This window comes from Equus caballus, chromosome 11 (genome assembly GCF_041296265.1).
Source record: "Equus caballus isolate H_3958 breed thoroughbred chromosome 11, TB-T2T, whole genome shotgun sequence".
Taxonomy (NCBI): domain Eukaryota; kingdom Metazoa; phylum Chordata; class Mammalia; order Perissodactyla; family Equidae; genus Equus; species Equus caballus.
The window spans coordinates 31,152,563-31,177,520 of record NC_091694.1 but is presented as its reverse complement, the minus strand read 5'-3'; the positions used below and the strand labels follow the sequence as shown (position 1 = coordinate 31,177,520).

At 49.6% G+C, this 24,958-nt stretch overlaps 1 protein-coding gene across 1 annotated transcript; it reads right to left on the bottom strand.

Moving 5' to 3' along the window:
* Window positions 1-8,626: 8,626 nt before the first annotated feature.
* Window positions 8,627-10,628, bottom strand: NOG (noggin). Its single transcript, XM_023652827.2, has one exon. The coding sequence runs from the start codon at window positions 10,018-10,020 to the stop codon at window positions 9,322-9,324; it is 699 nt and encodes a 232-aa protein (XP_023508595.1). The 5' UTR covers window positions 10,021-10,628; the 3' UTR covers window positions 8,627-9,321.
* Between the last annotated feature and the right edge of the window lie 14,330 nt (window positions 10,629-24,958).

Below are 24,958 nucleotides of genomic sequence, written 5' to 3'. Positions count from 1 at the left end.
GATCCAGGATTCCAGTCCAGGCTGGTCTCACTCCAAAGTCTGTGGTATCTCTCTTCCCCGACTCCCCCATAATCAAACTCCTCTCCCAGTAGAAAGATTTTTACCTCCAGGGCAAATTATTCTTCAAGCCTCAGTTTCTTTATCTTTAAAGTGATAATCAAAATTCTGGCTACAAGCTCTTGTGTGGGTTTGAAAGAGATAGTGGATGTGAAAGTGGCTTTTAAACTGTAAGCATCAGGCATGAGTTAGTCATTGTTAAATTTTACCATTCCCTGGTCAGGAGAAATCAAGTTTTAACTGTCCAGCAGATAAGGCAATCTCTCCCATTTTTAAGGATTTCAGGTGTGGGGAAAGGTGAATCTTCCACCCACCCCTGGAGTCTTCTCAGAATCTTCCCCGGGAATCATTCAATGCTGTCTAGCTTCTGACGTGGGCACTGCTCTAGGTGGTGAACTCCCTTTTACTGGGAGGGTCCTCGATTTGCTGAAAGAGTTTATCTGGCAACTCAGCCATCCCTCCCCACCTGCTCAAGCAGACAGGGACCTTGAGAGTCAGCAACCTGAGAGTGCCTGTAAATCCCCAGAACTGATAGAGTCACCAGAGGGTCATCTGAACAGCCCTGGCTCCCTGCTCTGTATCACACAGTTGGGCTCCTTCTCAAAGCTTCCTGGGATCAGTATTTAACAAGAGCTGGACTCTGAACTCCTAGTATCCTCAGAGCTCCAGATCGAACCTGGCTTATACCAGCAAAGTGATCAATTAATATTTCTTCGTTTATTCAGTGTATTCAGTCATCCATATAAATGTTGATATCTATACGTGCCCCAAACTGCACCAGTGCCCGGAGATAGCATGGTGAGCAAAATGAAGGGGGATAACAGTCCACTGGAAGAGAGAGCTTTCAAATAACTGAAAATTATAAATACTGCCTACAAACTGGGATCCATCCCATGAAGAAAATGTCCTGAGAGCCAAGAGAGCGTGGATCAGAGGCGTCCTGACCTGCTTTCCTTAGGAATGGGATCTGAAGGACAGGGTGGTCTTTAAGGGTGCTGGTGGCAGAGAAGGCAGCCCAGCTTGAAAGTACAGCATATGCAAAGGCCCTGAAGCAGGGGGGAGCTCAGTGTGTGAGAGAACCTTAATGAAAGACTGTATGGTTTGAACCCAGAGGCAGACGGAGAGGGGCCTCAGTCTCGCAAGGATTCTGGCCTTTATCCTCAGAGCCATGGAAGCCATTGAGAAGTTTTACGCAGGGGAATGACAAGACCACATGTGTGTCTTAAGGTCACTCGAGCTATAGCGTGGAGAATGGATTGGAGCTGGGGCGAGCATGGAATCAGGGAGACTGGCTGGGATTATAAACTCAGGGAGCACTAAACCCGTCTGCTTCTCCCAACAGCGCAGCAGAGAGTTAGGGCTGTTTGAATCTTGGCTCTACCACCAACTAGCTGTGCCACCTTGGGCGAGTCACTTAAGCTTCCTGTTTCCACAGGCTTCCACATCTGTAAAATGGGGAAGAACTACTTCCCTTGCTTGACGAATTTTTTTCTCTTAATTGAATAAATTGAGCACCAGTCAGGAGTCCTGAGAGGAGGCTATCAAAACCAGGGGGTGCAGGGCCTGCTTCACTTGGCAGGTACGGGCTGCCACTGTCTTCTCATTCTTAGTCCATACACTCACTGAGCGGTCTGCAGACATGGGGTTGGTTTCCTGAGTCCGATCCCAACCACAGAGAAATACAGCCACTGGATCTCCCACTACTGATGGCACCAGCCGCTCCTGCCTCCACCATCTGGAATGAGCTCTGTGAGCACCCATCCTTTCTTCAGCTTCTGTGAGCTTCGGTTTTTCTACCTGTAAAATAAGCCAATGTACATTTACTCATCCAGCAATATTTGTTAAGTGCTTCTAGGGGTCAGGCACTATGCGAGTCTCTGTGGACATAAGACAGACTCATTTCCTGCCCTTGGCAGTTTTCATGGCTCATTGTGTGTCTCATTGTAAAATTATGTCTCTGAAAGTGCTTTGTAAATTCTAATGCTGTTTATACTTATAACAACTGTAAAGGGAGGGTTGAACTGGAAATCTGGAAACATTGCTTCTGGTGCCAGTTCTCTTCCACAGTAACTAGAACTGAGTCAAGTCAGTTGCTTTGAGAAGCCTTAGTTTCTGCAGTCAAATGAGGGGGTGAAGAGCTCTAAGGCCATCCCCGTTTAAATGTTGTAATTCTGTCATCTTTCCCTTGAAATCTGGATCTGCTTCCCAAATTCTGTATGTGGTTTCCTTTAGGACTTCTTTTTTTCTTATTTCAAAGAATTAAAATTTGCTTTTTACTCTCAGTTCCTTCCTTATATCTAATCCACAGGCCCCAACTGCAAATGCCTACAGTGGTTCTGGGAGGTAATATAATGAGTGAAGCATGCAATAGGGAGAGGTGGGGACTGTGGCAAAAGAAAGGGGGCACGTATGATTTAAGGGGACAGCTTCTTCTCAGCTCCAGCAAATTATTGCTTTATACAAAAATACAAGATGGCTCTAACCTGTGTTTTCCTTTAAGACATCTCTCAGTTTTGTCCTTTTCTGTCCCTTCCCCCATCACACTGTCCTCCAGAACTAGATGACAATAGCAGTCTCTAATGTGGCCTTCGAACCCGCAGTTTTACTTTTCTAATCTTTTTTTACACAAACCTAATCCAGGAGAATCTTCCCACCTCATCCTTTCCTCAAGAACCTGCAGTGGCTCCCTGTGGACCGCTAAGGCAGTTCGCTTCACTTTACTTAATATTTACTGAATGCTCACCATGTCAACCATTGTCCTGTATGTTGCGGAGACTAAAAGAATGAGTTACAATAAAAAATTTCTGTCACTTAAAAATTCTCACAGCCTAGGACAGGGTTTAACCTTTGTGTCACAGACTTTAGAATGTGGTGAAAACGACAGACTCTCTTCCCAGAACAAACACATACAAATACATTTTACACACATTACAGAGCCAAACTTGACACCCTTCTTGTAAGCACAACAGGTTAAGAACCCCCTCAGGGCTTAGTGGGATGAAGGAGCAGAGCGAAGGGCGATGGTTCCTCCCAGCCAGGGGAAGCCTTTATGGAGACCTGACGTGACCTTGAAATCACACAGGCCTGGATTTGAATCCAGGTACTTCCAGTTACCAGATGTGCACCCTTGGGCCAATCACTTAACCTCTCTGGGCTTCATTTTCCTCATCTGTATAATGGCATTGATGCTCCTCATTTCACAGTGAGGATGAAGTGAGATAACAGATATGAAGCCCTGGGCTGGCCGCATCTCTCAAGTGTCAGCACCTCTCTGTTCCTTGGCCTCTCCCAGGTTTCCCCCGCACTCCTTTCTTCATTTTGTCCCCAAATGCAAATATATTCAGTGCCATCAGAACCCTCTGGTCTGCTGGGAAAATCTTACTGCTCTCCAAGCCCAGACTACTTATTTATCCCTACCCTCCCTCTTTTGCTCTGTCCCTACCATCCATCCATCCATCCATCCATCCATCCATCCATCCATCAATCCATCCACTCAACTCAATTATAAACAGAAATCTTCTCCAGGCTTCTGAGATTCCTCCTTCTTCTGGACAAGCCTGGAACCTCCCTGTGCGTGAGTGTATGGGGGAAGCTCTTTCATCCGAGATTCCTCTTCTGTGCATGGTCCCTTGCAGGCCCGAAACAGCAGGGGCCTTTTTGACCTCTCCCTCAGCCCCCATATTCAATCAGTCATCAAGTCCTCGCCAGTCTTCTGGCAAAGGATCAGTTGGCATTGATGCTCTTCAAGTATCGATTCTCATTGACTCATTCTGGACCATGGCAAGGTCCTCCTTTGCTAATCTCCCAGCAGCCACTATCTCATTTCCAATCCATCCCAGACACTGGCACTGAACTGAAACTGAAAATGGCTATCTTCTCATTTTTGTGTCCTGGGCCTATAGAAAGTGCTTGTGGTAGATTAAAGATGGTCCCTGATTCTTTGCTACTGTTCCCGAAGAGAAGTGATGTCTGATTCCCTTCCCCTTGAAACTGGGCTGGTCTTAGAGATTTGCTTCACCAACAGACTGCAGCGGAAACAACGTGGAACTTTTGAGGCAGCGTCACAAGAAGATTGTCGCTTCCGACTAGTCTCCTGGAAGACTTTCTCTCAGAGCCATGAGGAAGTCCAACTAGTCTGAGGCCATCAGGCTGTGAGAAAACCCAAGCCACATGGAGAAGCCACTTGTAGGAGCTCTAGTCAACTGACCAGCTGAGCTCCCAAAAGGGCTAGAAGCCATTTTGGAATGGGATCCTCTAGCCCTCAGCTGACACCATGAGTATCAGAGAAGAACTGCCCAGCTGAGCCCTTCCCAAACTCCTGACTCACAGAATCATGAGCAAAATAAAATGGTTGTTTCAGCATTGTTAATTTTGGTGTAGCTTGTTACACACCAATAGACAACCAGAATGGTGCTCAAAAACTGTTTGTTGAATGAATAAATAATTCCTTTGCAATAGTACTCTATTGGTGTCCCTGCCCAATTCAAGAGCTCTTAATGGCTCTCTATTGCCTGAGAAATAGTTTACTGCCCTTCGCTGGCATTCAAGGTCCTCTGTAATTTGTCTTCCACCTGCTTTTCAGACCTTATTGCCTGCTCATCCTGGGCATAGATCCGTCCTATGCTGAAGTTTGTTTGAGCTGTTTCCCAAACATGCAAATACTGTTTCAGCATCATGTCTTTACTCACATACACTGCTTTCTCCATCTAAATGCCCTTTCTTCCCACATCTCCACCACAGGAGCTCAACATTCAACTTGAGATTTGAGACTAGTCCGGTGCCTTCCCTGGCTGCCCAGTCCAGATGTGAGCCCTGCTCTTTCTGGCCCAGGTTTGTTTGATGGTTGGTTTAAAGCCTCTTCCATCACTTGCCCCGTCCTTCCCTCCTTACCTTTTCTATTGCCTTGTAAACTTCTTGTGTTGAGGTGAGGGGTGTGAGGCGGGGTCCTGGCGCATAACTGGGGGTACAGCAATGTTCCCTGTGGCTTACCATGTAGGAATCCCTACCCAGCTTGAGTTGGGACTTGCTGGCACCTCTTGTGGCACATCGTGTCTCCCAAGCCAGGTGCTGAGTGCTCGAAGGGAGGAAGGGTGTCTGGAAGGAGCACAGGCCTCACCGTCAGCTCAGGTTTTGAACCATAACTGTGCCGCTTTCCGTGTGGCTCTGGGCGAGACGCTTAAACTCTCCAAGCTCCAGTTTCCTTGTTTGGAAACTAGAGACCTTGGATGAGAATGTGTGTAAGGGGCCTGGCTTAGTGCTTGGCACATCACACACCATTAATAACTGCTTCCTGAATACGTACTGGTGATCACCTTCTTGGTGATCAATTGTTATTATGTCAGTTTTGGAGAGGACTCTTCCCCACCTGAAAATAGATAAATAAATAAGAACAAAACAAAAAGAGGGACCCTGAAGAGGCACAATGGAGACTGCCTAGCCAACCCCAGCTCTGCGCATCTGTGTGATCTGCAGCATGTCCCTGCTGAGGTCTCAGTCTTCTCATCTGTAAATTGAGCAGTGGGCTTTGGAATCTCCCCAATGCTCCCCTCCAGCTCTGACATTCCAAGAGCATTAAAGAAAAAGGATGAATCACTCCTTCAAAATACCAATATGGGCTGCGCCCTCCCCCTGCTGTCCCCATCCAGCACAGCTAAGAGCTCTTAATACACAGCCAGCTTCCTCCTGCAGCTGCCACCAAACTTCAACCCCTTTTCCCAGGAGTCTCAGAAGCAAGACTGATAATGGACCCCTGGCCTTCTCCATCTCAACAGGGAACCAGATCCCATTCCCAGACTCTGGGGGCCACAGGGCCCTCCCCTGAGGGGGCTGGCTTTCTGTGGACATTTGGCCCCGGTATGCTTGAAGTGCAGGGCATGTTGGAAGGGCAGAAGGAAGGAATGACAGGCAGAGTTGACAACAGAGGGTTGATGAGTGAATTCTTGCAATCATGGCAGGAGGGCTGTGGTGATGGAAACCTTGCCATTCTCTTCCAGGATTTGGGAAAAGTTGATGTGTCTGTATCGGTAATAGTTATAAATTTCCATCGTGGGGAAGCATGGGCCCTCAGCAGCTGCATAAATTCATAGACACAGGCTGTCAAAGCCACAGAAGACACCAAGATCAATTTTCCTCCTTACAGGAGATAGACACTAGGTGACCGCAGAGGACAGTTTTCTTGCCTCTCTGCCCAGTGCTCTCTGCTTATTTCCGCGTTGATGCTATTATTAGTATTATCAACATTAATAATAATGGAGACGTAACCGGTTGTGCATTAGTCACAATGTTCCAGGAGCCAGCACCTCTTTCGCTCTCTTCTGGGACTGCCTGGGTCCTGCTGGGTCCTCTCCCCGCGGGGGGCTGGAGCGGCTTCGGGCCTGCCCTTTGAGTCTGTCTGTCCGGTGGCCTGTCTACTGCCGGTCACGTCTGCAGTCCGGGTCCTCCTAGCTCACACGGGCTCCGGCTCTGAAAGCCGAGAAGCTCGCCGGCTGCGAGCGGGTTTTCCAAGTGGGCAGAGGTGGGGAGGAGGGGCGCGGGCGGGCGGGCGGAGGGAGGAGGGGGCGTCGCGGAGGGGAAGACCTCGCATTGTAATCCAATGACATTGCCAACGTGGGGGTGGGGGCGCTGGCCTCGGCGCGCTCTCCGAGTTTTGGCTGCCCGCCCAGCTGGGAATAACTCTCTTCGCATAATTCGCGTGTTTACCAGGCATGAAAATTCTTGCTTTCGGCTGCCCCCCCACCCCCCGCGTAAGCCCCCTCCCCTTCCCCCCTCCCCACCACCTCCGCCCCTCGCAAGTGAAACTCCGTCTAAAAAAATATTGGCCCGGGGCACAGAAAGTTTTGCATAAATTCATAAGTGATGAATGGCTGATTTTAACGTTATTTGGGTATTTGTCAGAACTTAACAAATATACATGGGGACGGCGGTTCATAAACTTAAACATCTCAATATCCCCTTTCTTCTGGAAATAAATTACGTTTGTTTGCCCGGCTTGGAGTCTTAAGGTAGCCGACATTAGGAATATTTTAAAAGCCATCATCCATCGAGCATGTCTCCCAGGCGCCAGGAAGATTAAATGAAAGAATCATAAGATGGAGGTCTTTAACTTTTAATCCTTTTACAATGAAGCCTCAGATAGTCGCGGGGGCAGGGTGCCCTCTCTGGGGGGAATAATGCCGTTATTCCTCGGCTCTCAGTTAATGAATACCCTAACGTCTGTCCCACGGCTGACGGAGGCAGCGCCGGGGAGGGGGCTCCGGCTCCCGGGCCAGGCTATTGAAATGAGGAGCCACCGAGGCTGCGTCGGGAGGGAAGAAAGCGCCCGGCTGGAGGGACAGGGCGGGCGGGGCCGGGGCATTGAGACTGCGCTGGGGACCCGGCGCAGGTTTGAAATAATTAGCATAGATTCGCCGGGACTCCGGACTCGGGGGGGTGGGGGGATGCCGGGAGGGAGGCGCGGGGAGGTGGCAGGGGGGTGGGGAGGTAGCAAAGGAGAGCGACTTTGGAGTCCAAGATAAATAAAGGGAGCGCTGAGCAGTGTCAGGAAGCGGGCCCACGTGGAGCAGTGCGGATGGGCGCCACCGCGGACTGAGGGGAGGGACGCACGCGAGTCAAGCGCCCGCCCCAAGAAGTTGGCTTTTGAAGGGGTGGGGTGGGAGTGATGTTTTGCACCTCCCTTTAAGGGGTAACGCGTCTTTTGCCCCTATCTAACCGCAAAGCTCCTAGATCCCGGTTCTGATTTCTCCTCCCTCCCCACCCCCATGTGGAGTAAGCGTCCAGAGCTGGGGGTGCACCGGTTCCCAATAGCAAATCCCAGGGGTGGCGTTTTTCACCCAAATTCGGACCCCTCCGAAACCCTGACCCTCAGAGTCTTCTTTAGGTCCTGGGGGAGTGGGAGGGGAGTGTCAAAGCTCCCAGCAATTCCGGCTGAGGGCCTGGGATTTCCGGGGCTCAGACCTGCAAGATCCCGGAGGCAGTGAGTTTTGATTCTAGGGGATCGCCTCAGCTCGCACCACCGCAGCTTCCGGGCATGCAAAGGGTTAACACGGGCTGGATATTGGGGGGTGGGGGGGGTTGAGGAGGGAGGGGTGGCGGGATCTGGGTGGGCGCACTCTGATCCCCCCCCCCCCATTCCTCGGGGGTCAAGTTTCAGCGGCACTCCGCCCCCAGGGTAGGTGTGAAAGACACGTGTCCCCATTGTGAAGGGCCTGTCAGGCAGGACAAAGCGGCCGCCCACCCTCCGCCCCCCACCCCCGCCCGCCCCTCGGCCCAGCCTGGGGTCAGCTCCAGGGGGCCGGCTGGGTGTCGAGGTCACGACAGGCCCGAGCTTTGGTGACATAGGGAGAAAAAGCTGGGAGACTGGGCGGAGGCCACGTGACGCTCAAGTGAGGGGTTTGAGAATAACCCCCTCCCCCCTATGAAAAACTGAGCGGTCACCTCCATCACACCAGAAGAGAGGATGAGCCCTTCTCCCAACAGGCGTAGTAAGCAGAGCGGCACCCCCTTCCCCCCCCTCCAGCCCCCCCACCCCCCCATCAATCACCAATACAGAGAAACGCAGTGTCGAGCGCAGTCGATTTTAGTGGTTTTCTTTAATCCTGCTCTGCACTTCTTTCTCATTTACTACACGGGATATTATAAAGAATAAATAGCAGATACTCTTAATTTACAATGATTAGTCATTCCATTTGTTCTCTATATTTACAATAACTGTAAAATAACATTGAACTCTATAGCTTCTTCGAGGTCCAAGGAAAACCAAAACACTTTCCGAAGAATGGAAAATAGCTTTTTAAAAGTCCTTCTACAAAACTTCTCCCCTCTCTTTGTACTTTAAGAAAAAATAACTTTTCCCCCCTGCTTCGCCATGCGAAGGGCACTGGAACATAAATAGCAGGTTAACATTATTAGCAACAACCAGGATAAGTCTCTCTTTTCTCTGTTCTTTTTTTTCCTTTTGCTTACATTTTTTTTAAAAATACAGTAGAAGCCGGTAACTTTTAACGTATAATACTGACCTTTTAATAAGTAAATTAAAACTGGGACCGTATATACACACACATATACATTCCTACACAGTTAAACAGTGCATTACATGAACCAGAAAGCTAGGTCTCTGTAGCCAAAAAAAAAAAAAAAAAAAAAAAAAAAACCCAAAAAGTTCATTGAATCCCCTCGCGAGAGGGTGGTGGAACTGGTTGGAGACGGTGCGGGGGGCGTCGGTGGGGAGCGATCAAGTGTCCGGGTGCGGGCAGGGGGCCCCGAGTTCTAGCACGAACACTTGCACTCGGAAATGATGGGGTACTGTATGGGAATCCAGCCGCAGCGCTGGCCCCCGCGCCGCTGACAGCGCCACCGCAGCACCGTGAGGTGCACGGACTTGGACGGCTTGCACACCATGCCCTCCGGCACGGAGCACGAGCGCTTACTGAAGCAGCTGCCCACCTTCACGTAGCGCGGCCAAAAGCGGCTGCCCAGGTCGTTCCACGCGTACAGCACCGGGCAGAAGGTCTGCGACCACAGCCACATCTGTAACTTCCTCCGCAGCTTCTTGCTCAGGCGCTGCTTCTTGCCCGCGGCCAAGCCCTCGGAGAACTCCAGCCCTTTGATCTCGCTCGGCATGGCCCCCGACGGCCGCTGCCGCAGCAGCTGGTCCAACTCGGCCAGGTCCTCGGCGCCCCCGGCCGCCCCCCCGCCCCCGCCGGGCCGGTCCTCGGGGGGCGAGGTGGCCATGAAGCCCGGGTCGTAGTGGCCCCCGAGCAGCGAGCGCAGCAGCGTCTCGTTCAGATCCTTCTCCTTGGGGTCAAAGATAGGGTCCGGGTGTTCGATGAGGTCCACCAGGGGCAGGTTGTCGCTGGGAGCCGGGCGGATGTGGAGATAGTGCTGGCCGCCGGCCGGTGCCGCCCGCAGCCCCAGGACCACCACCAGGGCGTAGAGGGTGACCCCCAGGCTGGGGCAGCGCTCCATGCCTCCGGCGCGCGCCCGGGGCTGCTGCTTCGTCCCGCGTCCCCGGAGGAGAGCACGCCGAGCCCGCGGCGCCGCCGCGCTCCCCCGTCTCTCCGGCGGCCGCTCACCCGAGGCTGGGCAGGCGCAGGGCCGGCAGCATGAGTCGCCGGGAGAGCCCTTCGCGCAGCGCCGGCTCCCACTGGCGCGGAAAAAAGGCACACAAGTTGGCCGCAACTCCTCTCCCGGGTCTATTCGGGAAGGCGGCCTCGGCGGGGCATCCGAAATTACTCCAGGGCCACCGCGGACGCGGGGGGCGCCGGCTCCTCGCTGCCTTCCCGGGCCGGCGGCGGCGCAGGGCGCGTGGACGAGCCGCTCTCCCCTCCTCCTCCTCTCGCTGCTCCTCGTCCCGCCGCTCTGTGCAGCGCTGCTGGCCGAGCCGGTCCTAGGGGCACTTCCCTCCGCCTGCTCGGGGCTCCGCGGCCGGCTCTGCCCGGCGGACTCCAGCGGCGGCGGCGGCGGCGGCGTCCGCGCACGTTGGCACCGGTTTGTCTGTCTCGCAGGGTCCAAGCCTTTAAATTTCCTGCACTTTCAGCTCCATCACCATGGAAACCACTGACTCTCTCGGCGTTGCCCCCTCCCCCTTCTTCCCCCCAAACAACAACCCCACCCCCCACTTCTCCACCCCAGAGGAGCTGGAGCGGCACAGGCTCCGGGGGAAGCCGCCTGCACTCGCCGCGGCGGCGGCGGCGGCGGCTTCGGCAGCGCCCAGGGCTGTGCCCCGCCGGACCCAGATGCCCCGGGAAGCCGACAGTCCGGCTGCCCGCCGGAGCTCACAGGCGGCGGCGGCGGCGGCGGCGGCGGCGGCAGCGGCGGTGGCGGCGGCGGTGGCGCTTGGCAGGTCTCCGCGCAATTTTCTCTCTCCCCCACCACCCACCCCCCTTCTCCTCCTCCTGCAAAATGCACCGCCCCCCTCCTTTCTCCTGGAGCAATGCAACTGGGGCTCTAGGCGCCCCGCCAGGGCCAGTCCTGGGGAAAGCTCGCGGCGGCGCTGGAGCCGGGCTGGAGGGTGCAGGGCCGGTTCTGGGGGGTGCTCGAGGTGGAGCTGGAAGGCTTCTCACTAGCTGGGTGCTTTGCACTAGGAGGGGAGCTGCCGGGAGGTGCTGGGGGCTCGTCTCTTGGTGCAGTTCGGCGCAAGGAATTTCTCCAAGTGCACGGAGCTTTTTCCCCAGGCGCGTCTCGCCTTCCTCTCTCCCGGGCTCGGTCTAAGTCCCCTCCCCCTCCCCCCAACACGCACACACACACACTTAGACACACACACACTTACACACACACACACACACACTTTGCGCCGGGGGAGTCCGGGAGCCGCAGCGTTGCGCAGCTTGATGTAATTCCTAGGAAGCACTCCTGCCCGCCTGTTACCCAGGCCCGCGAGGGGGGTCCGCTCCTCACCCTCCTTCTCCTCCTTGGCCTGGTCCTGCACCCTGAGTGGCCGAGCTGCAGGGGCGCGTCCGGATCGCCTGCGGCTCCCCTAGCCCGCCGGCTCCGCGCGGCGGCAGCTCGGCTCCCTGGGGGCGGCGCGCCCTCTGCTGGCCCTCGGCGAGTCCTGCTCCTGGCGCTGGCGGGGGCGGCCCTGCGAGGTGGGTTTGTCTGCTGTCCACGCTGCCCAGCTCAGTTTCTGCTTGTGTCCGTGTCATTGTGTGTGTGTGCGTGTGTGTATATGTGCGCGCGCGCTGACGGTTCCGTCCTGGTTCTGGCTGTTCTCTCGAAGCTCTCCAGACACTCAGTGTAAACAGACTTCCTGAGATTCCTCCCCAAGCCCCTCAAGTGTCACAAGAATTGTACTGCACCTTCTGCCTCCGCTATATCGGCCTCAGAGGGCAAGAATGCAGACCAGAAACTTAAAAGGTGAGTCCTGGCTAGGGTCGGCCCTGATATAACTGTCTTAACATTGGAGCAGCCACTTTTGTGGCACCACATACCTTTCTGCATTGGTGACATAACTACATCACTCTTCCTACCTTTCTGTGATTCTAAATAAACCTGCTTTCTCTTCCTGGAGCAGTTTCTTTGATGAGAGATGGATATTGAAAAGACACTCCAGTTAATTTTCCCTTGGATAAGGAACTGACTCTAAGCTTCAAAATTCAAACTCAGTTTCCTTTGTGGTGGATGTGACTGGAGTCTGGAAAACGCTGAAACAAGAGACCCAGAGCGGATGACAAGTATTGACCAGCATTGCACGGAATGGAGTATGGAGGTCTCATTGTGACAGCCTAGATCACTCCACTTTCTTTCCCCAAAGATCTGGTTTTCCCTTTCCACCTGTGACAACCCCCCACCCCCACCCCGCCCCGGAAGTTTATCGTCTGTCTAAGGAAGAAAACACACTTTGCTTCATGGCACAGTCTTTCTGCAAAACCTCAGCAGTTGAAAGGGATGTCCAGTTTCAGCTGAAAACATTTTCTTAAACTTTCGAGTCTAGACAATACCTAGAATTAGACTATCGAGACACTGCCTAAAAAGAAATCTTGCCTTGATGAATACCGGAGATGAGAACAACCCACTGGTTCTTTGAATTGACTTGATTCTGAAATAATGTGTAACTAGAACCTGGCACATAGTAGGCTCTTAAACAATACTCCTTTCTTTTTTGATGTGCTTTAGGAGGGTTGGCGCGAGTTTGTTTCCTTAGAAAGATTTAAATGTTCCAGAGCAATTTGGTTCACTGCTGTGAATTAACTAAGAAAATAATTTTTCAGTAAAGAGTTCAAAGGCTAAATTCTAGCGCAGCCCTCCTGAGATGGTAGGTTCCAATTAGTGACATTTTATTGTGCTGTTTGCTGTTCCATCAATCTCCTCTCCTCTCCTTCAAATCACCTATTTTTGTTTGAAAACCAACCAGATCCTCCAGTCCTTTATTTAGGCTGGGTAGATTCGACTGAACAGCAAGAAAAGGTCCCTCGGGAATGAAAAACAAACCATGTCAGACAATAGGTGGGGTGACCTGTTTATAGAGTGTCCACTGGGGGAAGATCACGGAGAAAACACAGAGGGGAAAGAACTCACAGTTAGTCGCCACCCTCCAAGACTTCTGCAGTTCAGTTAAGGAGGATATGACAAGTATATGAAGAAAACATTAAAACGATGTGGAACAAAATCTAGAAATTCCCATAACAATGAAGACCAGTGTTTCACAACCTTTCAAAAACCCATACCCACTTTTGATAAATATTACAATTTCATGCTATCCTTTGAATGTTGTTTGAAATTTTATAATACATTATGATGACCAAAAAAAGTCAAAACATTTACAATATAAGCAAGAGTGTTTTCAACCACACTTACCCTTCTTCACTGTGGGATTCTGAAATGCCCCACTTGGGGGGCCTGCAGTCAGTCCCCGACTCTGTGTCGTGCTGGGGTAGCCCATGCACTTAGGTACTGAGTGAGTCCGGGGATGCTGTTATCAGAGACTAAGCAGTACTAATACCTTAGTGGTAGAGCTGGGCTTTAGCTGGGCTTAATGAAGAAAAAGGATATCTTTATCTAAGTGGGGAGAGGAGATTTGAGACATACAATTTGAGTCTGCATGTAAAGGGGAAGCACGCTGTAGCAGGGACAGCCAGAAGGTCTGGGACGGGGGAATGGAGGAGGAAATGTGATAAACAGGGAAACTTAATGCAAAGGCAAACTTTGGACCAGGTGGATCTTGATTGGAATTCTGGCCCTGTCACTCACCAGCTGGGCTGCCTTCTTAACATGGGCATCTTAACTCCAAACTTCCATTTCCCCATCTGCAACATGGGGATAACACACACCTCTCAGAATTGTGCTATATAAACGAGGTAATGAATGTCTAGCTTAGCACAGCACCTGGGGAGGACTATATACGTGGTGGGTGATCATCTTTCAACAAATGTTAGTTCTTCAGGGAACCCCACTGCCCTTGATTGGCCAACCGTCTCAGCTTTGAGCCAGAGGCTTACAGGGGCTGGGATGCTGCTGAAATCAACTGCAACGCCTTTGGGCCTGCTTTCTGTCCACTCAGCACGTGCACCTCAGGTTTTCTCGATGGCTTCTGGCCTTCAGGAGTTTGGGCGAGGGGGACTGGAATTTCTTGGGGGACTCAACAGCTGACCCATTTCAATCCTTCTGTGGCTCTGTTGAAGAGAGAGCTTGACCAGCCGGACAAAGAGGGTTGTATTTCTTCAAAAGGAAGCGGGAGGGTGGGAGAAGGGCCAAAGGAGGGATGGCTATCCGCTCCGCTCCTCGTTGTGGAGGGTGCTTAGATTTTCGTGGGGATTGTCTAGGGACTCGGGCCTCAGCAGTCCATGTAGGAAGAGTCCACTGGACCTTGCGAATGTAGGTCCATTCTCGGCTAGCCGCATCCCAGGACTTCTGTCCCTGCAAAATGCTCTGGGCAAGGAAAATTGAAGCACTCCCCTGAACAACTGCTTTGGCAACTCCAGGTCGAGGGCAAGAGGACCCTGAAGGTGCTTTTATGCATCTTTTCTTATTTCCAGCTGATACTAAGAACAATTCAACAATTTTCTTGCTTGTTTGGCCCTGGAAACACAGACCTGAGGCAGCTGTGGGTGATGTACAAAGAACATGGGGCTTGTTGTTGGAAAACTTGCAAACTACCAGCTCTGTGACCTTGGGTGAGTCACTTCACCTCTCTGGGGCTCCTTGACATGGAGAGGTCAGGGGACCATGAGGTACCACGAAGGAGAAGGCATGAGAGCTATCATCTTTTAGGCCCAGCATCATCCCAGGCATATGAACGTCATCGAGCTCTGATTGTAGTTATTTCTCAGATCCTATCAATGTCGAATTTGATGGGCTTTTTCTTAGTGAGACCCAAAATGGCATTTTGGGACTTGATCCAACTTAGCAAAGTGAGGAGAAGCCAGCCACGAGGCTTGTGACTTTCCTCTCCTGACTGCTGGAAGAATGCGAGTGGAGGTGGCTCCCAAAGCCAGAGGATGGTGGACTCTCTAAACAGCCTCACCCCCATCCTGCCCACTCCCCCACCTTGGTTGGGGGAACCCTGGCCACTTCAGCACCCACAGCCAGGGTCAGGGCCAGTTCAGCTTCATGATGCATTCTAATTTTGTGTGTGTGTGTCCAACTGGTGATGGGATTCTAGTTAGAAGGGTGAAATTCTAACTAACATAGGCAATAGGAGTGAGGAGGTAAAAGGGGGAAAAAATAGGAGGAGGGAAAGAGGGGAGAAGGGGAGAGAGATAACCCCAAATTGTGGGCTGGGGTGGGAAAATGGGTAAAATGGGTAAATAAATGTGACATGCATTTCTAGGAACAGAGACAAAGCCAGAGGCCAGAGGAGGAAAGGCGCTTGCCCCAGCCCCGACAGCCCCTTCCCTCCCCAGTCTGGCTCCCGCTCCTCCGCCTGCGGCCCCCTCCCCACCCGGCTCCACGCTGGGGAAGGGGAGACGACTCTGGAGCCCGGTGGCTCATTCATCTCCTGATAAACTGTTTATCTGAGTTTTAACGAGGGCGCCTCTCTTCCAGCCCTGGAGACAGAAGCCTCCTCATGTTTAGCCTGCCCTGATGTGGGGGGCCTGGGGGTGGGTGGGGGCGACGCCGGCAGGCCAAGCTTCTGCCCTCTCCTCGCTCGCACAGGCCCCCTCTGCGCTTCGCCCTCAGCTCTCCCGGCTTCATGGTGCATTTCCTCAGCTGAAGTCTGGGTCTAGGGTGGACTCAAGGCTTTCCTCTGGAAAGGAAGTCTTTTTACAGTTCCTTTCTCATCAGCACTGTCTTGAAACACACACGTATGCTAAATAAATTTAAAAATCAAACAAAGCTTGGTTCTGAGTTGTGAATTTTTACCATAGATGACCCCATATTTCACAAGGAAAACGAACGGAATGCCACAGCTATGGTATGGGCTGTGTGGGAAAGGATTCTCCCAAAGGATGGAGGAGCTGTTCTGTGAAAAGACAGCTGTCACCAAGTTAATAGAAATTTAAACTGTAAATGCTCTAGAACTTGCTTCCCACTTCCCACCACTCACCCTTATGGATTTGCACAAGTGCACACTTGTACAGATACTGACACACTTGTTGACGAGCGTCCTTCTACCTGCCACAACACACACAGGAATAGTAAATACAAACACATGCAGGTGCACACCCCCACAAACATATACACACATGCCATACACACACACTCCCCAGGCCCCGCCACCATCCTTTGGTCTCTCCCTTTGCCACCTGGGCTGTAAAGGTTTCTGGAGACAGTCCCCCTTAGCCACCTGCCATGAGGAATTTACACACAGCCTTCCCCACCCCCTCCCAAACATACAAGCACCCAACCGTAGGCTCACATTTCCCCCACATCCTCTCATCCTGTTGCCTCAAACAGATGTTTATTGAGATAATATGGTCTAGTCTACCCTATCCCCTCAAAGACTCAAGATAACATGGAGACAGGAGCTCAATGGAGTGAAAAATAAAGTGAAAAACCACCCCAATTTCAGGTGGGTGGGTGATTAACAGCTTCCAGCTATGGAATCCACCTGATGCAACGTTCTCACATCTCTGAATATTTTCCTAGCCCCTAACTCTGTCCCCTCCCCATCCAACTACCAGTGAAGCCTTAGAAATGATTCCCTGTGACCACCTACTGTCATCCATCCGTCTTATTCATCCATCTATTCACCAAGCATGGACTCCAATTCCAGACACTCTGCTTGCCAAGGAACAGACGTAGTCCGTTCTCCCGAGGAGCTCAGACTATGGGAGAAAAAAAGGAAAAATAAATCAGAGATTACAATTCAAGATGTCAACTGCTGTGATGAAGCATAGGAATGCTGGGATGGGGTGGAGGATCCAAAAAGGTTTCCCAAGAAATTCAATGTCCAAGGTTGGTTCTGAAAGACCAAGAGGGGGTCACAGGCTAGAGGTCACAGGCTAGAGGAGGAGGCACTGGCTGGATCATACCTGGGGCAGTGGAGCAGGCAGGCAGCATAATCCATGTTGGCCATACCAAGTGTTGGGACTAGAGGCCGGAAGACCAGGGGCCTTGTATGCTAGGTCATCGAGAGTCTTAAGCAGTCTTAAATCCAATTTGAATTTAGACTTCAGTTTAGAAATACATGAAAGAAACCTTGGAAACCACATTCATATGGTGATTATAGGTCCTGAACATTTTGTAAAAGCCCCTACTAAAAAACAAAATCAAAACTTGATTTTGATTGAAATCTAGGCTGTTCAGCCCTAGAACCCTTGCTTTTAATCTCTATACAAGGGTTATTTTATGCACATGAAAAAATTACTAAAAACATGTTTATAAATCATTCATTGTAATGATTACCCCTAAAGAATGGGATAAGTGGATGGGGTGAGGAGGCCAGAGAAACTCACTTTTTACTTTACATCATCTTTATGTAAATCCTTAAAAAAAAGAAAGCATTCATTATTTTTGTAATTAAGGGAGAATCACTAAAATATTAAAATCAGTGAATTTGGAGGAAATAGTTTGCCCCAAAGTAATGATCAGGCATTAGACAAGCCGGAAATGGTATTTAAAGTTCTACTGTTGACGAGAGTTTTGAAGCGAGCACCAGGCTGCGGGGTAGGGCCATTCGTATTCTTAGATGATCTTTGTTTCAAGTTTAGTTAAATGGTTCAGCGCTCATGTACGATGGCAAAGTGAGGGAGAAGCCCATTTGAGGAGCTTTTGTGTGCTGGGCTGTGTGTTTGTGAGCATGCATATAAGTATGTGACAGACACTGTTTCATGACACTTTAATCTCCTGTATCAGGCATCTACAGAGAAACCAGATTGCTTTCAAAATTAAGTGATACCCACGTCAAAACCCACCACTGGGCAGAGAAACAAAACAAAACTAAAATGCACTAAACCCAATCTCATGCTTGATCAAAACACTGCAGTCTGGAAAGACTTTGGGATGGGGGCTGGGTACTGGAAGTAAGTCACCTAAGTTGAGGGTTTGATGGATGGGGTCCCCAAACGGGTGCAAAAGGGGCTTTCTCTCCAAGTTGCCAATCTTGGAAACAAGAGCACAAGTTTAACATGCACCAGGAATTTACCACCTGCCTTAAAGACATTGTCTTATGTACCTTGTACAGAAACTTTGGAGAAGGGATAGTTATGGATAGGGAAATTGAGGCCCAGAGAGGTGAGGGAGCTTCCCAGGGCCATGTTCTCTGACATCTAAGGATCATCTAAGGAGACAGGGAGGGGCTTCTAGCTGACAGCTGTGGGCCCAGGGGGCTTCCTAAGGTATCAATCTTCAATCTTTGTTGGTTTCTTACTGTTCTCTTGGTCTGAATCCATATTTGACTTACTCCAGAGGTCATCAGTACCAGCAGGTTAGAGAGATTTACTTTGGGCGGTGACTTTTGGCAACCCGGTCCAGTCTAGGGGAGGGCTCATTTCATCTCCCCCTCCCGCAGGCTGAGGTCCCACCCTCCATAATGGAGCGTGACTGTAGTAAAACAGAGGCTTTTGATCAAGGGTCTTCACATCAATTTCAAGACAAACAATGTCTCTGAAACCCCCAACTGCTTCTATTTTTCTTATATCTAAGGTTTCACCTTAGCGTCTTTACCCAGCTTTATTAAAAAATGCCCTCAATTAAGAAAAGAAAAATCATGACTTTTCATTATTGGGATTCACAAAACATACCAGCAGAAAATGAGAGTCTTCGAAATTATGTAAACAACCTCCTTACACTTCTGAAATGGGTTCCCGCTTCCCTCTAACCCATCAGGCACCCTCCACCTACCACAACAATTTTCCAACTTTTTCTTTGGCATAATTAAGATCATAAGTAAACGTATTAATTAAAATACAAATAAAAGTAAATAAAACAGTGGGTGGTTCTTCACTAGCACGGTTGGTGGGTATACTCATGTTTCAACATAGGACTTTTCAAAGGTATAATTCATTATTTATAAGATTTTTTAGGGAAAAAATTAGTTTAATAGATTATTTGTATAAATATAAATTTAAACTTTTTTTCTTTTTTCCACCCAGGGTAGAGAGAATGGATAATGTGAGAGCCAAGATGCCTCTTGGGCCCCTCCCCACAAAATGAATCCAGTGCACTACAATTTCAGACAAGTGTTTCTTTCCTTACACAAAGGCTTAACCATGTTAACTAGTTAATGTAAAGCTTGATTAAACTCGCAAAGATAATCCCTAAAATGCTGGGAGAAGGGCCCTTGAAGTGCCTGGAGGTGGCAGGGAGGGGGCGGGCCGGTAATGAGGCGAGGTTGTGGTTCCAACCTCATTTTCCCTTTGCATTGTTTCAGAAGTGAATTACTGCAGCCGTTCAGCAAAATACATTGAGAAAAATGCAAAGCTGCCTCCCTCACCTCCTCAAGGATTTGAGTCACCACAGATGAGCCTTGAAATGTAATAAGAGGCATCGTAATTATCATGCCACGGGGGTAAGAAAATCCTGGCAGATCACGTTTTATAGAACTCTGCTTTCCTTTCAGGCCCTAGCCCAGGAGGCGAGGCAGCTACATTTGAGACGAAATGTTTATGGCTCAGGCTTCTTCAACAGCATGAAGGTTTACTTCTGAGGTAGTCCTGTTGTTCTGTGCCTGATTTAAATATGCTTCCTCTAAATATTTGGACAGCTAGGCAAACCTTGGGGCACTCGTCCTCTCTTAGGGACCATAGGGTCATGATTTGTTGTGGGGTGAGGGTTTGGTGGGGTCTCTGACTTGTCTCTGATGGCAGCTCTTCTTCATCCTATAGCTACCGGGGTCTTAGGTGAGGCCCTCCTCTTTCACCAAAGTTTCTGCAAGTTCGCCACTGAGAAGTAGGGCTTGCAGATAGTACTGGCCCACCCCACGCAAAATATCTTCCTGCTGGAATGCATGGAAGTGCCCTTCTCATTTCTCTCAATGTCTTAGTATTCCTGAAGGAGAAACAGGCTAAAATAAACTCATATATAGAAAGAGAATTATTTATGATTGTTCAAAAACCTTTAAGGATTCTCCTGGTTACTCTCAAGATGAAGATAAGACGTTGGATGCCTTTTCCAATTTGACCACAATCTATCTTTCCTCCTCACCTCTTTCTGCTCTTTGCTGCTCACCTTATATTTAGTTTCTCTAGAACTCCTTGGAAGTCTCTACATGTAGCTTGCTCTTCCTCACTTTTATATGTTTCATCTACTCACTCTCACCTTTTGCAAAATCATTTGCAACCTTCTAGATTCCGCTTAAACATTGCCCCCTTCATTCTTGATTCCCTCTGGGCAGCATTAACTGCCCCCTCCTCTCAGATCCTGTATCATTCTATACTGTCCTGTAGTTTACTGATGACCAGATTGCATTCTAGGCAGTTGTCTGTCTTGATGGCTAGACAGCAAGCTCGTTATGGGAATTCATCTCTATATTCCCAGTACTGGGCACTGGGTTTAGTATACAGGAGGTGCCTAGTAAATGAATGAATCCCTGAACTTGTTTAATTGCTTTTGAGAACCATAATCGATCCTGAGAACTGGTGGAGGGAAACCATGCTGGTGAAAACTATGTCCATCTCTTAATTAACGCAGCAAATCCAGATAATAACAGCTTATAATGTCTGATCTTTTCCTAGAAATCAGATCCCTCACAGGTATCTGGAAAATAAAAAGACCAGTTTAACTAAAATAGATGCTTTGCTATTTAACTGGTACACACCAGTGACTTGTCCATACTGCACTGGAGACAGCCTGGCTGTTGTACCCACACCTTCAGCATCCTGGATCCTCACAAATTAGCAGCTCAGCGTCTAGAGGTCCGCTGACTTTGGCAGCAGAAGCAAGCCAGGACATGGGAGGGGGTGAGGAGTGGTTGGCTCTATCCCAGGAAGCTGCAGCTTGGGGTGGGGGTCGGGGAGTGGTTGAATGATCCCAGCTCATTCTGGGGAGGCACAGCTGCTGTGACATGTCAGGCTAAACTCAGCCCATGCCCTTGGAAAGGAAGATGGTGGAGGCCCCCACCCCCATCCCTGAGACCCCAGGACCCAGTCCTTGTTCGAACTATTTTCTCTCCCTTCCCACCCTACTGCTGCCAGTCCCTGCTGACTCCTTGGAGAGGTGGTTTCAGAAGCCGTTTCCAAAAGGGCAGAAAAGCACTAATCTCTCTGAAAACTAGGCTCCCCTTGGTGTCTGATTCCTCTTTGTATAGCCAAAGAGCCTTGCACACCATCTGGCAGGTCAGCTCTCACTGGGGGCGACTGGATCAATGGCTAGGTTCACTGTCAACACCGACTAGGTGCCATTCTCTAAACATCCTTTAGGTACTCTAAGTTGTCATTCTGTAGTCACAATTGTCCAGATAACCAGGTCAAAGGTGCCCCTCTGGGTATTCTTTTCCCAGCCTGAATGACGCAGCCCAATGCAAGAACTTCTCAGGGGCAGCTCAACATCACTCGGGTTCTGTCCACCTGGCACAAAGGGCAACGCTTTGAAGAAGAAATGGATTAAAGTATTGGATTACAGTTTCTGTAGCCAGGCTCAGAGCCTGAGCTGAATGTTCTCCCCCAAGTAGGGTGACTTGGCAGAACAGTTCAGGCTTCCCTCCCTTCCTCACTATGCTCTAATCCCCATTGCCTTCTGGGTGGGGGAAGCGAGGGAAGAAGGGGGACCCTCACTTTCCATGACTTCAATCAACATTTTAGTAAAGGGTCAATGGTGCCACTTTTCTTATACTTCTGCACATGCTCTGTCCTACCCCGTGGTAACATGAAGACGGGAGCCAGAATCGTCGGTGGGTACCATGAGTGAGTGGGAGCAGGGTGCAGGCAACAGCGCAGTAAGAAAATTGATATTAAACTCTTTCTTCTCTTCTTCCTCCTTCTTACAAGTTATTGAGTTCTAGTTGTGGGCCTGGTACAATGCATTATATTGTTATCTCATTTAGTCCTCAAAACATCTTAGCTTATAAGTGAGGAGCCTAAAACTCAGGGAGATCAAGTGACTTGACCAAGGTCATCCAAATAGAAAGTGGCATAGCTGTGGTTTAATTCTCTGCCTAACCCCAAAGCTTGTGGTCTATTCTCGATGGCCTCTTTTTGTTTCATCTGGGTTTCCACTTCTGGTGTCCTTATACAACTAATAAATATGGAAGGTGGTGTAGGGGCAGGGGGAGGCAAAAAAATGGAATCCAAGATGATCTACAAAGTAGTAGTATTCATTATTAATGACTGCAAATATATATGGTAAAGCTTATAATGAACGGGAGTTATACGCACCAACTGGGGGACGGTGGTTGCCTCTTGAGGAGAGACAGACAGGGTGAAGCACTTGGTGTGTATTTATGTGTCATTATCACATATTTCTTTAAAAGAAAAAAGCTATGAAAGCAGACATGACATAAGTAAAAATCTTTGGTGTCCAAAACCACGATGAGATACCATTTTATACTCACTAGTATGGCTATTCCATGTAGTTCTTTGAAAAAAGGAAAATAAGTATTGAAGAGGATGTGGAGAAATTGGACCCCTTGTGCATTGCTGGTGGGAACGTAAAATGATGCAGCTGCTATAGAAAACAGTATGGAGGTTCCTTAAAAAATTAAAAATAGAATTACCATATGATCCAGCAATTCCATCTCTGTGTATATACGCCAAAGAACTGAAAGCAGGGACTCAGATAGATATTGGTACACCATTATTCACAATAATTCGAAATAATAAAACAGCATTATTCACAATAGCAGAAAGGTGGACACAATCCAAACGGCCATCCACAGATGAATGGATAAGCAAAATGTGGTGGATAAATACAATGGAATATTAATTTGGTCTTAAAAAGAAAGGAAATTCTGATACATGCTACCACATGGATGCACCTTGAGGACATTATTCTAATTGAAATAAGCTAGTCACAAAAGGATAAATACTGTATGATTCCACTTATATGAGGTCCTTGGAGTATTCAAATTCATAGGGACAGTTAGTAGCATGGTGGTTCCCAGGGGCTGAGGGAAGGGGGAAGGGGGAGTTAGTGTTTAATGGGTTTCAGTTTGGGTGATGAAAAGTTCTGGAGATGGATGGTGGTGATGGTGGCACGACAGTGGGAATGTACTTAATACACTGACCTGTACATTTACAAATGGTTAATTTTACATTATGTATATTTTACCACACACAAAAATCTTGGATGTCCAGTGAGGGAGGAGGAGAACAGCTTTATAAACAGTTGCCCGTCGCTGACATCTTTCCTTGGGTTGGTCCCCGTTAGCGAACGTTAGACACAGAGAGAAGTGAGAGGCCCCCCACCTTGCAGCACTGTTGGCAGGCAGCTTTCTTGACTCAGGTGGGCAGGTACCTCTGTGCAATGCACAGTTCTCCGTTCTCTCGCCGGTCGCTCAGCCAAGCCCTGGATGCTTTCAGGCTCAGAGGAAGTTCATCTGAAAATAAAAGCAGTCCTTCAGGGGTCCCTATGGATTGAAAGTCTCCCTTCCCGGTCGGCTCTGAGGCTGAAGCGTGACTGCAGCCAGCCCCCCGGGTATAGTAGCAGCCCTGTCAGCCAAGGCAAACCTGCCCAACCTCAGAATCCCAAATTAGCACCTGGCCCTTCGATAGGGCAACTTTGGTTTAAAGTTTAAGTGAAACCTTGACAGTCCTGCTGCCTTGAGGGGAGGCCTGGGGCGACGCTCATAGGATGCTCTTTCTTCAGAGGAATGCGATGGTGTGTACAGTGTGGTGTCTGCAGTCAATTTCTACAACTGCAATTAGGGCCTTTCAATGGAGGTGTCAGCCACATTCAAAGTCTGAACGGTCTCACCCATGAAATTCATAATGGGATAAAAGTTCCATTCCGGGACTGACAACTTCAAATGGAATTTGGTGTAATCTTTTATTTATTTACAGGGTTGTGGGAGTGGGGGATGGGAGTTATGAAAATCCCACCTCACCCCGCACTTCAACACAGCCCCCTCCCAAGCTTCCAAGGATAAAAATGAAGGTTGGGATTACATTTGGAGGGAAGCAAGGCTATATTTAAATACGCTTTGGAAAGTGTGGCTCCATGTCTGTGGCAGTCCAGAGCGACAGCTCCATCCAGCCTGGCCTGGGACATTCCAAAGAATCATATTGAGACCTTGTGCTAATTGGTTCCAATTTATCAGTTCCAATTTCTCACGTCCCTGGGCCAGGTCTGAATGCTCTCTGCTCTCCGAGAGAAGCAACACACTGGATTTACTCCAGGAGCCAAAGAAGCTTTCCACACTTTGCCTAGTTTTCACTGATGACATGGCTGTTTAATTAATTCTTGAATGCCCCTTCTTTTTAACCTAAGCTTACCCAAGTCATTATTCCATTAGCTGCCTCTTGGTAGATCTTTCACTAACTCCAGTTCGTCTTATTTACACAAAAGCAGAGGCTTTTTGCGGTATTAAGCGAGCCGGGAGCGCCAGGGGTGGGGGCGGGTGGCGGATTTATTTGTAATTACAGTACGGTTCTCGCTCCCATCCCATCCCACCGTTCTGCTCATTCACAGGCTCCGGCCAGGGCTGGCGCCAAGATCTCCAAGTTGCCCTGTGTTTATGTCATTGAGACGAGGACAATATTTCAGTGTGGAGCCAAGCCACAGGGATCCACTCTATAAAACCCTCACTAAAAATAGACGCTCCAACCCCTGCCCAGCCCCCTCCCCGCCTCCGCGACTCCCCACGCCTGCCCCCAGCGCTTGCAGCACCCAGCTTCAATTCGCAGGGAGACAGGCGTGCCAAATCGGCCGAATCTCGCAGCTCTGGGGGCCCGGCGAGCTCCTTTCTTCCAGAGGAGTTTTAAAGCAGAATAAAAGGCGTCAATTAGCAGCCTTTAGAGCTGACAGGGCAATTAAAGCTAAATTGCAAGACAGAGGGAGAGCTGGAAGAGGAAGGAGAGAGAGAGAAAGAGGGAGAGAGAGAGAAAGAGAGAGGGAGAGAAAGAAGGAAAGAGATTTCAAATGTATTTTTGGT